An 11,509-nucleotide genomic window follows, 5' to 3' on the forward strand; every position below is an offset into this window, starting at 1 on the left:
CCACTCCTAGGAGGCAGGGCTGGGGTGGAGGTGCAGGTTGGTGTGGTTGCAGAGCTCCTGCCCTGCTTGCCCTCACCCCACCACCAGGGAGGCCCCAGTGGGTGACACCATGACTCCCTGTACTCTCTCTACCCCCATCCACAGCCGGCCCTCTTTGCAAGGAGAGCAGGCCTAGAACACATGAGGCCCCGATTCAGCCTATCCCGTGCAGCTCTAGTGTGAACCAGGCGAACGGGTATCCATGCCTTCACTGCCCTAAGCGGGGGTTCTTGGGCTCTTGGGTTCTGTGCTTGTCATCTTGAGACTCATCCAGCCCCTCAGTGATGCCCCAGAACTCCGCAGCCTGCTTTTTAGCTCCTGCCCGGAGCTCGCTCTCATGCTCCCCGTGTTGGGTTTCTGTAATTGAATGTGTTTTATTTAGACCATAACATTTAGTGCCACTTTGGATTTCCAATTAGGCTTCAATCAAACGCTGCAAGTCTGATTCATTTTGTTGTTTTGATCAACACAAAAGATGGCAACACCAGAGGAGCCGTCGTGAGGAGTTATTTCCATCCACTGATGAGCAGGACAGTTGCTGTGATGTGAAGATACAGCGTCGGAGGTGCCAAGAGATGCACCAAGCATCAGTGAAGGGGGAGGGTGGGGAGGGGAAGTCAGTGAACCCTTACGAGGAGCAGGATCTGACGTTCTGAGGTGCACACCCATTCTCCACATCCCCCCCCCCCGGAGAGGGCGGGAGGTGGGTGCTGCCTTTAGGCCCACTCGTTGAGGCTCCTTCCTCTGTGGCCCGGGGTCCTGGGTGCCCGTGAAGGATGGGGGAGGAGCTGGGCCCTACTCCCGCTGGCTGCTCGTACCCAGGGCTCGGGCCCTTTACACAGGAGAGGTCCCATGAGCATAGGGTTCCCGTGAGATGGGAAGCTGACCACGGGTCGCTTTCTCCACACAATGGCCTCTGCGCTCCTCAGCCAGGCTTACCGAAACACAGGGGGCTCTTCCTCAGGGCCCATGAGTTCTGGCCAGCCACCTACACATGCTACCCGTCAGACAACGGGTCTCTCGGGGGCTGGTCCTAGGGACCTTTAGAACCCAACTGGGAGCTGCCAGGGAGGTGTGTGGGGAGGGTGGTGGAGGGATGGTGGGGGGTGACAGGAGAGTGACAGGGGAGTGGTAAGTTAGAATTCTTCATCCCTGGAGTTTCCCCCGTATGTCTGAGTACAGGCCAACTGGAGCCTCAATTTCCCTATCGAGAAAATGTCTCTGAACGTCTCCCATGGCCATGACATTTAGCGCCTCCTTTCTGGCCACGAGCCTGTGCGGGACAGAGGCTGACCTGGGTCTGGGAGTGTGTGTGCTTATGAGAACAGCGTATGTGACATGTGTCAGATGAGAGCAGGCATTCCTGTGTGTTCTGGGAGTGCGGAAGTATATCCACACTACACGGCTCCTTCAGACCACAGGTCAGGGCTGTGCTCACTGGAGGGAGAGAAGGTCTGTGCTCCTTCTCAGGCTTGCTTGGTTTTCGGAGCCCCACTTGGCTGCACTTTCCAAGCTGGCCCTTTGATCTTTCTGTAGCCTGCCCAGCTCTGGGACCCCACATCAGGCACCATCCCCAGTTCATGGTTTGCATGCCCCACAGTTAAATTCCTGGAGCCTTTGCCACTCTGCACAGAGCAACCTTCCTCACTCCCCCTCTTGGTTATTCCCACCCCCCTCTTCTGCAGACAGGTTGGGGTTTGAAATTTGCACCAGGTGGAGGGAGAACTGGCTGTGTCATCTGCTGTTGGTGGCTTAGCCAATAGTCTGGGTTCAGCCTCTGTCCCTCAAGTAATGTTTAATGAGGAGAGGGAAATGGGCAGAGATGAGAGTCAGGCAGGAGGAAGATTGGAAAGAGAAAAATGAACAGAGCTGAGAACAATGTCTTAGTTAACCACTCAGCTTCCAAGTAATTTATCAAACCTTTGAGGACCTATTGTGAGCATAGAGCTCGTTCTGACAAAAATCACACATACGGCAGGGAAACAGTATTGTGATACAGAGTGCAGAGCGCCGGGAATGCAGGAGAGGGTGCTACCCAACAGTCTGTGAGTCAAGGAAGGCTTCCTGGAGGAGGTGTTGCTCTAGGTGACTCATGAAAGGGGAGGAGCTCACCAAGTGGAGCAGAAGGCAAAGGAGTATTTCTCAAGTGAAGGAAAGCACAGAGGCATGAAAAAGTTCAGCATATTCAGGGAATAGTCCCCCAGATTTGATATTGTTGGAGTTGAAGGCAAGGGTTAGGAGGTATCAGTCCACGAAGACTATCTATAGCTCACAGGCGGCAAGAGGACTTCAGGTAGACTTAATCCACCTGCCCTTATCTCCACCCAAGAGAAGGTGCTTCAGGTTCCCTCAGCCCCTGCTACTGCCCCACAGAACTCAGGAGAAAAGGATCCTACCCCAAGCTCCCAGCGTTTCCTCTTCGCTGACAGCAGCAGCCCCCCCCCCCCCCCGCCACCGCCCCGCGCGCCAGGGATCTGAGAGGCACCATCAAGAGAAAGGACGCCAGGGCGGGTCACAGCCCACCACTGAAGCCCTTTGTGATCATGCCAATCCGCACCGCCACTCAGGACGGCCGCTTCTCTATACGGGGGAGGGGGGGAACCTCTGCTCATCTCAGGTTCAGGGAAAGATGAAGAGAGAGACGGTGCCGCTTCATTCATTCATTAGGTCTTTCCAACAACATGTCTTGGTAGCAGAGACCTTGCCTCTCTGGGCCCCTTCTGTCTCCCCAAGAGATACTGCAGTGTTTGGCCCTTACTAGGGGCTTAATAAACACTTGTTGAAAGTTAGGAAGAGAGGGCGGGGAAGACAGGAGACAAGAAAAGAGAGAGCGCGTGGAAAGGAGACACTGTAGGATAGCGTAAGGAGCTCATCTTTGGGGGCAGATCGGCCTGTGTTCAAACCTTGGCTCTACCATTCTTCGGCAGGGCCTGGCTTATCCTCTCTAAGCCTTTGTTTTCTCTTCTGTAAAGTGGGGAAAACCCTAATACCTGCCTTCTAGGGTTGCTGAGCTTAAATGACGGAGCCCTGCAAAGTGACTGGGACAGAGCAGGAGCCAAACCCTGGAAACAGCTCCTTCTCTCGGGTTCACTCCCGAGCTCCCTGGTTCGCTGCCACTGCGCCCCCCATAACTAACATGTTGCTCATTTTTCATCCTTAAGTCATCTGCCAGTTGCATCCATTTCTAGCCTCTGTCTTATGAGACGAGAATAAGGCAGGGAAACAGATAACTGCAGAGGCTCATTTGCCAATTGTCAGCTCCTGTCGTCCGCACAGCTCTCTGCCGGCTTCTCCCTGGGTGCCTGGAAAAATCACCGTGACCTTTTATTTCCTGGTTGATGTAGTCAGCCCAGGTCTCTCTGCCTCCCCGCCCCCTGCCTCCAGCCCACCTTCCACACTCGCACCCCTCCACCAGCCCAGCGCCAGCTTCTTGCCTCCCGTGCCCCCCATCCCACCGCGGGGCGGGCACGCTCTGCCGGTCCCTTGGAGCCTCCCTGTCTTCATGATCAGATTCCTAAAAGCCTGCGGACACAGACAAGAGGAAGAAGCAGAATCTTCCCGGTGCTGGCACTAGGGAGGATTTTTGCCTTTGATCCTCTTCTGTAGGGCCTCCTCTGTGGTCCCATTTTACCAAGGAGCCAAAAGGAGGTCGGTTTAGGTGAGCCAGTGACCTGCCCAGATGAGACTCAGTGAGTCACAGCAGTGCCTGGAAGAGTGGATGTTTCTCCCAGGCCCCAACCCAGATTTTACCCTGTGAGCTTTACCCTGCATCTCCTCTTCCATCCCCTTCTGGCCCCAAGCCTGCTCTAGCCAGAGGCTCTTTCTGCTTTTCTTCCTCTTCCTCCCTTGGCCCAGCCATGCCATCACCCGTGACCCCCTGAGCCAATTGGGCTGAGGTGTGCAGCCCCGGGGTTATGGGGGTGGACTTTGAGGGTGGTGACAAGGAGACCAACGTGACTAACAAGTGGGTGCTGACAAAAAGACATTCCACAGAGGCCCCGGGAGGCCAGGAATGAGCCAGGCAGACCCAAAGTGCCCATGCTTTGCTTAGCTGCAGGAGTTAACTATGTATACAGTATGTATACAGTGTGTGTATGGGTCTGTGTGTGTGTGTGTGTGTGCATTGCACACGCACATGTCTGTATATCAAAAACACCCATATTGGCTTCCCAAAAAAATTACCCTAGGTAGAGTATGGCTTTCTTGCTCCATTGCCCTCAGGCCATCTGCCTTGGACGTCCCAGAGGCTTCCTGGCCCACCTCGGGGCCTGGCCAGCCGCACAGCTCCCTCAAATTTCGGGGAAAGGAATTTTAAAAGCCTCTTGTGCAAGTCAGCTCCCTGCTTTCCAAGCTTTCTTCTTGGCCCCCGCTGTCAGCATCAATTTTCTGCAGGGAATGATTTAACCTTCATTTATTCATTAATTCTTTTTTCCCCTTAACTTCATTAGGTAAGATTTATAAAGGTGCTGAATTGGAAAGGTCACCTGTCCCTGGGCCCAGGACACAGTGTGCCTGCATCCCTTGTCATGAGCTTTCTTCCAGGAGCACTCTGGAGGCAGGGGAGGAGAGTAGCAGAGGAGGAAGTCAGAGCAGGGCTTGTGGCTTCCCAGGAAGGCAGCGCAGGCAAGGGGACCCCAGGCCCTCTGAACCCATTCTGTGTTACCTGCTTGCTGCTGGGGGGCCCAGCGGCAGGGGTGCAAGGACAGGTTCTGTGCAGCACCTCTGGAATCCTGGCCCCACCTCTTACTAAATTGACCTTTGCCAAATTACTGAATGTAAGCCCTCAGTTTCCTCTCAGATCAATTGTCAGCAATGATAGAGTCTCCTTTATCGAGTTGTTGCAGGGATTAAACTGGTGACGCCAGAACACTGAGCGTAGGACGTGGCGCATAGCAAACACTGAAGAAACAGTAGCTTGTTAAAAAGATCTTGCATCATCCTGGCCCCACCCTGGCAGCACTGGGTGGCTGTTAGCTCACTAGCTGCTAGAGACCGGCTCGCAGGGAGTCGGGTTGCTCCAAGAAAGGCGGGCCACGTAGACCATGACTGATCCTATCTCCAGAACCACAGGAAAAGCCTAAGCTCCTAGAGGAGCCAGAAAAAAACCAAGCCACCGCTCGATTCAAGATTGCTTCCCGAGGCCCAGCAGATTTCTGCAGGAAGCCAGGCTAAGCTGGCATCTGGCTCTCTGCCATGGCCTGGCCGCACTCACCGCCTGGCCCATCCCACAGTTGTCCGTAGTCCCGGGCCTTTCCCAAGCCTCTGAGGCCTGCTGGGCTCAGCCTCCAGCCATCTCATCTCAAGGAGCTGTCTCTCTCACTAACAGCCTCCCTGGATGAAGGAAAAACAGACTCGAGGCTCGAGAACCATGCCGGTATTTTGAACTTGTAGAAAGAGTGTCCGCTTGCTGCCACGTCCCTGTGTCCTTGCTCGTATGCCCCCAGCAGAACTCCGAGCCATCCCAGTTCACTCCAGTCAGAATGAATTCAGCTCTCTGAGCTTCTTTAACTTCGTGGTAAAAACGACAGGAAATACCCGGCGCCTCTCGCATCAGGCTCTAAGCTTCTAGGAGACTGGATGCAGGTCAGAGGTACCCTCGCCCCTCCCGGCACCGACCGTACACTCAATCAGTGTTTGAGAAAATGCTTTTAATAGGAAAGCATGGAGGAAAGCGGGCAGGCAGACCTATTCTGTGGGCCAAGCTGAGAATTATTGGGTTTGACTCTGATCACAGAGGATGACAAGAATTTATTTTATTTTAGCTAATGTTCTTAGAGTTAGGGCCTCTGGAATGCAACATGCAAATTTATGCTCAGAGTGCAAATTGGAGCATGCCCAGATTAATGGAGAAAATTCTAGCCACCTCGCTTTTTCCAGAATCCCCTTTCCCTTACCTGGGATCCCCTGTGTTTTGGCCATGCACCGAGAAGTAATTTGCAATAGAGGAAGGAACACGGGCTGGGAAAATCTGCCCAGTGCCCCCTCTGTGCTAGGCGGAATGAAGAGCAACGCTGAGCGGTAGACAGCAGTTCCCCCAACACCACCCCGAGAAGCTCGGGGACTTCTGAGCAGTAGCCACGGGAGACTTAAACTGCCAGTCTGGTCCCAGGGCGGTCCTCCTCGGTATGCAGATCACTTCACATGTATGATATTCGTTTGTTCTGTCCTCACGCTCCTGGATTTAATGAGATTCTTTGGGCATTGTTAGTAAACAATGCTTGACCTTGTTAGAGTGGCAACATTGTGTCGTTTTATTTCATGAAATAGGGTCCTACACAACAGGCCATTTGGTATCGATATTGTTCCATTTTCAAATGGATTTAGTTCTAAAAATGAGTTCTGTGAGTCTCACAGTACCCATTGAGATCACTGGAGATACTGATCACTGAATAGCCCCAATAGGAAGTGACCAGTAGTCATACCTGAACTTCAAGGGCATTCCTCATTAGCGGAGTCCTTCCCCGGTTCTCCAGCTGTGGCTGCTAGCACGGCCACCGTGCGTGGCATCTAAGGACACTAGCTTGTAGCACTGTCTTGGCCAGCCTGTGGACAACCTCCTCTCCCTGTGATTCAAGCTAAATCAGTACTGGGATTTGTAGGGAAGAAAGACGGCCTCACATCACCTTCTTTCGTTGGGCTTCCCTGAAGCATAAGTAGTCAGTCAGTGATAGGTCTGGTTCCATTTTGCTCGAAGTCCAGTTGCTTTACCAGTGGCCCTAGACTAACATCTAGTGGCCATAGGGTAATGGTGGTAGGCGCCAATACGGGGCGTGAAGCAGCACGCACAATTTAGTTTTTAAGTATTCTCTATCTCTAGGGTCATCTGGACTGAATAGATACTGCCCTGTCATTCCTGAAACTCTCAGCATAGCTGCCCTAAGGGACACATCTTGCTTCAGTGACAGAACAAAGGTGACTGACGTTTCCTGAGGCCAGTGACCAGCCTCCTCCTTCTCAAACCAGATTACAAGCCCCTCCTACCTCAGGGACTGCCTGTGGCCCAGGGGTGTGGCTTTCCTGCATCCTAAGGCTACAGTCTTAACGTATAAAATTACTTTAAACATAAACAATGACAGATAACCATTAGAGGAGAGTCATCCTTTTACAGTATAAAAATAGAGTTGGGAATTGTCACTTTTAAGAGGTAAGAGAGAGACATATGGGCAGAATACCAAGGGGCTCTCATTTGCCTCTTAACATTAAATCTAAATCATAAAACCATAGACAAGAGACTCTTACATTTGGATCTTATTTTGTTTTCCTTTGTTCGTGAGAAGCAAATGGAGGGGCACAAAACGCACACACTCGAAACACGTATCCTTTCCCTGCGCTTTGGTTTCCTCAATGGTAAAAATGAATGAAGACTCAAACCGGCTGGCCTCTGAGTCTGTAACTTTGGGACTGACCTGGGTTCAGTGAGCTTTCTTAGGGTGAACTATTGGACAGTCACCGCATTGACACTTGCTTAGGTGTGGGTATATGCAGCTCTCTTCCTTCACCTTTTTGGCTTTGAGTTAAGAAATTTAAGAAGTCACTAATATATGCTACAACACAGATGAACCTTGCAAACATGATGCTTAGTGGAAAGAAGCCAGCCACAAAAGACCACATTCCCTATGCTTCTATTCATATGAAATGTCCGGAATAGGCAAATGCATATAGACAGAAAGTTGGCGGTTGCCTAGAGCTGGAACAGAGGCAGCTGTCCCGGGCTGGAAGAGGGGGCGGGGGGGGTGACTACCAATGGGTACAGGGTTTCTTCTGGGGGGGTGATGAAATTGTTCTGAAATTGATGGTGGTGATGGTTGTAGGATTCTGTGAATCTACTAAAAACCACTGAAGGGTACACTTCAAGTGGGTGAATTTTATGAAATTATGAATTATAATTTTGTGAATTATATCACAATAAACCTGTTATTTAAAAAAAAAAGTGGTAGGAAGGTGGGACCATAATCGTGTGGCCACCCACAACCTCGCCTTCCCCTGGTAACCACCACCAGACGGGCAGGCACGGGCAGCCCACCCCAGACGATGCCAGGGTGTAGTATCCAAGAGGCCTGTCATCTTCCTTCTCCTTTTCTTGTCTTCTGTCTGCTCTGCTCCTGCCTCAGTTTCCTACTCTTCCTATTCCTCCTGTCTCCCTTCTCCTTTATCCTTCTCTCTCTGCTGCTCCTACCAGCCGATTGGCTCTCCTTGACCCCAAGAGGCTGAAAAGGGGAGGGGACAGGAGATAACAGTGAAAATTAATCATGACTGTAATAATAAATTATTTATATTATTATAAGTTATTATAAGAGCTGTCTAGGACTTAATTTAATCTCCACGACATCCCCATCAGGGGGATAATTATCTGCGTTTTATAGATGAAGAAACTGCGATCAAACAAGCAGAGTAACATGCCCAAGCTTGTCAGGAGCGAAACCAGAATTCAAGCCCAGGTCTGTCTGGCCTCAGAGTCTATTCTCTGCAGCATGATGAGACCTCAGATATGAAGTTGGGCCTGGTTATTTATTGATGAATTACAATAGAAGTAATTTGATGGGGTTCAGAACTGCAGTATCTAAGATCTCATCTGTTGGTCTGATATTTATGGCCATTAATGGATGATATCTGTGTGGTTCTTCCATTCATTATGGTTTTCATTAAGACTCTAATCCTGTTTAGAAGTCTGTTTGTCATTTTTAACTCCTCTGTTTAATCTTGGGCAGCCCTAATCCTTCTTCACGACAAACCCGAAGGAGACAGCTCCTGATGGCTCTTCCTGCCCACAGTTCTGTGCGGGCAGGGGTGGAGGGGGGCAGTGAGTGTGGTAGGAACGTCTGTGTGTTACAAGTGTGTGTGACAGGAATGTGTGTGTGGAATGTCGGCATTAGCGTGTGTGCAGCGTGTGTGAGGGGTCAGGGTGTTGCTGTGGAAGGTGAGTGTGTGGTATGCCGTGTGTTTGTGTTCCCTTGTGTGTTTGCGTGAGAACACGAGTTTGTGGTGTGTGTGTGTGTGTCATAGTATTCTTGTTTCAGAAGCACAAGAATCCTTGAGTTGAGGTCCGGCCGTTTGCTCCCAAGCACAGGGACCACCTGCCCCTTCCCTTTCAGTGTGTAGAAATCCTGCCGAGGGGAAGGTTTGTTAGGAATCCTGGAAGGGAGAAGGGGCCTGCCCATGAGCCAGTCTTGGAAGCCAGAGGGACTCCTGTCCCTCATCTGGACCTTGAGCCTCTCCTTAGAGCTCCCCCCCCCCGGAGGAGGGGAGCTCTCCCACCCGGCCTTGTTGGTTTATAGGAAACTTCTTCCATTGGCCGATGGTTCCTTGACGGAGGCCTGGAGGGATGTTATTTAAAATGTATACTCCCGCTGGAACTAGTAAGAAAAGAAATCTGAAAGGGGACGTCCTTCTCGTGTCCCCGAAGCTCATTCTCTCTGCTTTGGCTTGTGATGTTTTCCTGCCCAGGACTTTTCACCCTGCCTTCAAGCCCCACGCTTTCCGTGGAGACTTCCCTGCTCCTCAGCCCACATTGGACTCCAGCTTTCTCTGTGCCTCCCACGGACCGCCCCCCCACAGGGCTTATGAGAGCTACAATGTTTAGCCCTTAAACATATTCTATCTTTGGCTCAGCTAGGCTTGGACTCCAGTAGACCCACACCACACATTTCGACTCTCTATTCCCCTAGAGACTTTGGGCGTCAGGGCCGCCAGATATGACGGTTCAGGTTGTGTATTGCACAAAAGCGTCTGGCTGAGGACGCAAGTGGGGACGGAAACAGAGCCCTCAGTCATCTCACCAACCATGCACCTAGAGGGGTCACCTTTTTCCAATTGCACACAAGTGCTGTACTGGTTAGAGGTGGCCCAGAACGGGAGCTTCTGAGAGAGTTCAATCCTGTTGTCTCAAGACCTCCCGTAGCAGCCAGAAAAATGCTTAATGAGGGCACAGAGAGGGCCGCCTCCCCTTCCCGGCCCCATGTCCTCTTCCGCAAGGCCTTTACCCCCTCTCTGATTAATCCCATCATGTTCTGATCACCACTCAACTCCGCTTGCCCTTGTCCCACTCCAGCTTAATTTTCCCTTCTCAGTGCCTGCCTTTTAAGTATCCTAAACCTTGTTTTCACATCTTTGTTACATCCTTCCAATGAGTTAGCAAGCTCTAGGAGGGCAGAGAGCGTGTTTCCATTCCCTTTGCTCCGGGGCATCCCCGTGACATCTGCCCGAGCACTCCACCCCCAGTGGGGGCCAAATCAATGTTGATACAACTGAGCCACCCACTGAAGGAGAAACCAGAGCTCTGTGCTCAGAGCCAGGGCATTGACCCCGCTCCCCAAAAACCAGCTCAGCCAAGTGTCTCAGGAGACAACGGACACATCCAGTCAGCCTCCCTCCAGGCTGTGGTGGACCTAGTTAACCCTGAAAGGTCTATAAGGATTGGAAAGCTCTAGAAAAGCTCAGCCCGTCTGATGGTCTCTCTCTAGGGTGACCCGAAGTGCTGGACAGGGAACTTAAGAAGTGGTCCCAGCCCTTCACCAGATTAGCCTTTGGTTATCACTCAGTGAGTGATAGGTTAGATTTCTGATGACAGTGGCTTTGCAGGGGACTAAAGCTGCACCGTCTGGACCTGTGTTTGGTTTGGATGACCGGCAGGCCCCCCGTGAAGGTGGAGCATCCCAGGAAATGACCCTTAGCTGGGTCTGTGACATTATGGCTTGATTGTTTCCCTGGCAGAATGATGGATAAGGCATGCCCAGCAGCAGGAGAAGTATCTCCTGCCTTGCCTTCCTGAAGACCTCCAACCCCGAGCCCTTGGCTGGCCCCCTTCACTTCCATCCCCGCCTTTCAGCATCAGTGCCCCCCGAGCCTCCTCAACACACTCTCACACTCCAAAATAAAGCATTCAGGCCATCACTAAATAGCAGTATTGATGCTCCATCCCCACATGCCCTGAAATGATAATGCATCACCCATGGTGCGCATCCAGACAGAGCCAGATTACACTCAGGTGGTTAAAAGTCCAGGTCTAATTAGAGTTCCAGGGAATCAAGCCATTGTATTATTAATGATTCTCCAGCAAAGTTCTGATTAAAACAGTAATTTTAATAAGCACAGCTCGATGCTAAGTGTTCACTGAGCACCTAATTACATCAGTTATAACTCCAAAATTATTTAAAATTCCCCTTTTTTTTCTAGCAGACCCAGCATGCACCAAATAAAATAGAGACTCAGACAACTTGGTGATTATTTGCTCTAATTAATTTCCTAAGCACCTGTTAAAAAAAAAAAAGGAAAAGAATCTTTTGTTTCTCTTCCATTTCCCTAAGTTCCCCTCCACCCCTTTCTATCCCGGAGCGGGTCCATGACAATGGTTCCATCTGAGGCAGCCACTGAAGGAGGTGAGGAGTCAAAAGCAGTGAGGAAAGTGAAGATTCGAACATTCCCCGCCACTGCCCTCCAGGCAGGGAGTGTGGCAGAGCTGTAATCCCCACTT

General features: G+C 51.3%; 1 protein-coding gene across 10 annotated transcripts in view; it reads left to right on the plus strand.

Moving 5' to 3' along the window:
• Nucleotides 1-11,509, plus strand: part of PLXNA2 (plexin A2) — a 209,639-nt gene that overhangs the window by 103,290 nt on the left and 94,840 nt on the right. The window contains exons 5-6 of one of the 10 annotated variants that reach the window (XM_073900252.1): nucleotides 459-604; nucleotides 7,317-7,353. The exons of the other annotated variants lie outside the window; for them this stretch is intronic. Of the exons in view, the coding sequence (XP_073756353.1) occupies nucleotides 459-604; nucleotides 7,317-7,353 (183 nt within the window). The remainder of the gene's footprint in view (nucleotides 1-458; nucleotides 605-7,316; nucleotides 7,354-11,509) is intronic. 10 annotated transcript variants of the gene reach the window in all.

Source organism: Callorhinus ursinus, unplaced genomic scaffold, assembly GCF_003265705.2.
Source record: "Callorhinus ursinus isolate GAN/ISIS: 27379988/994484 unplaced genomic scaffold, GSC_fseal_2.0 scaffold13, whole genome shotgun sequence".
Taxonomy (NCBI): domain Eukaryota; kingdom Metazoa; phylum Chordata; class Mammalia; order Carnivora; family Otariidae; genus Callorhinus; species Callorhinus ursinus.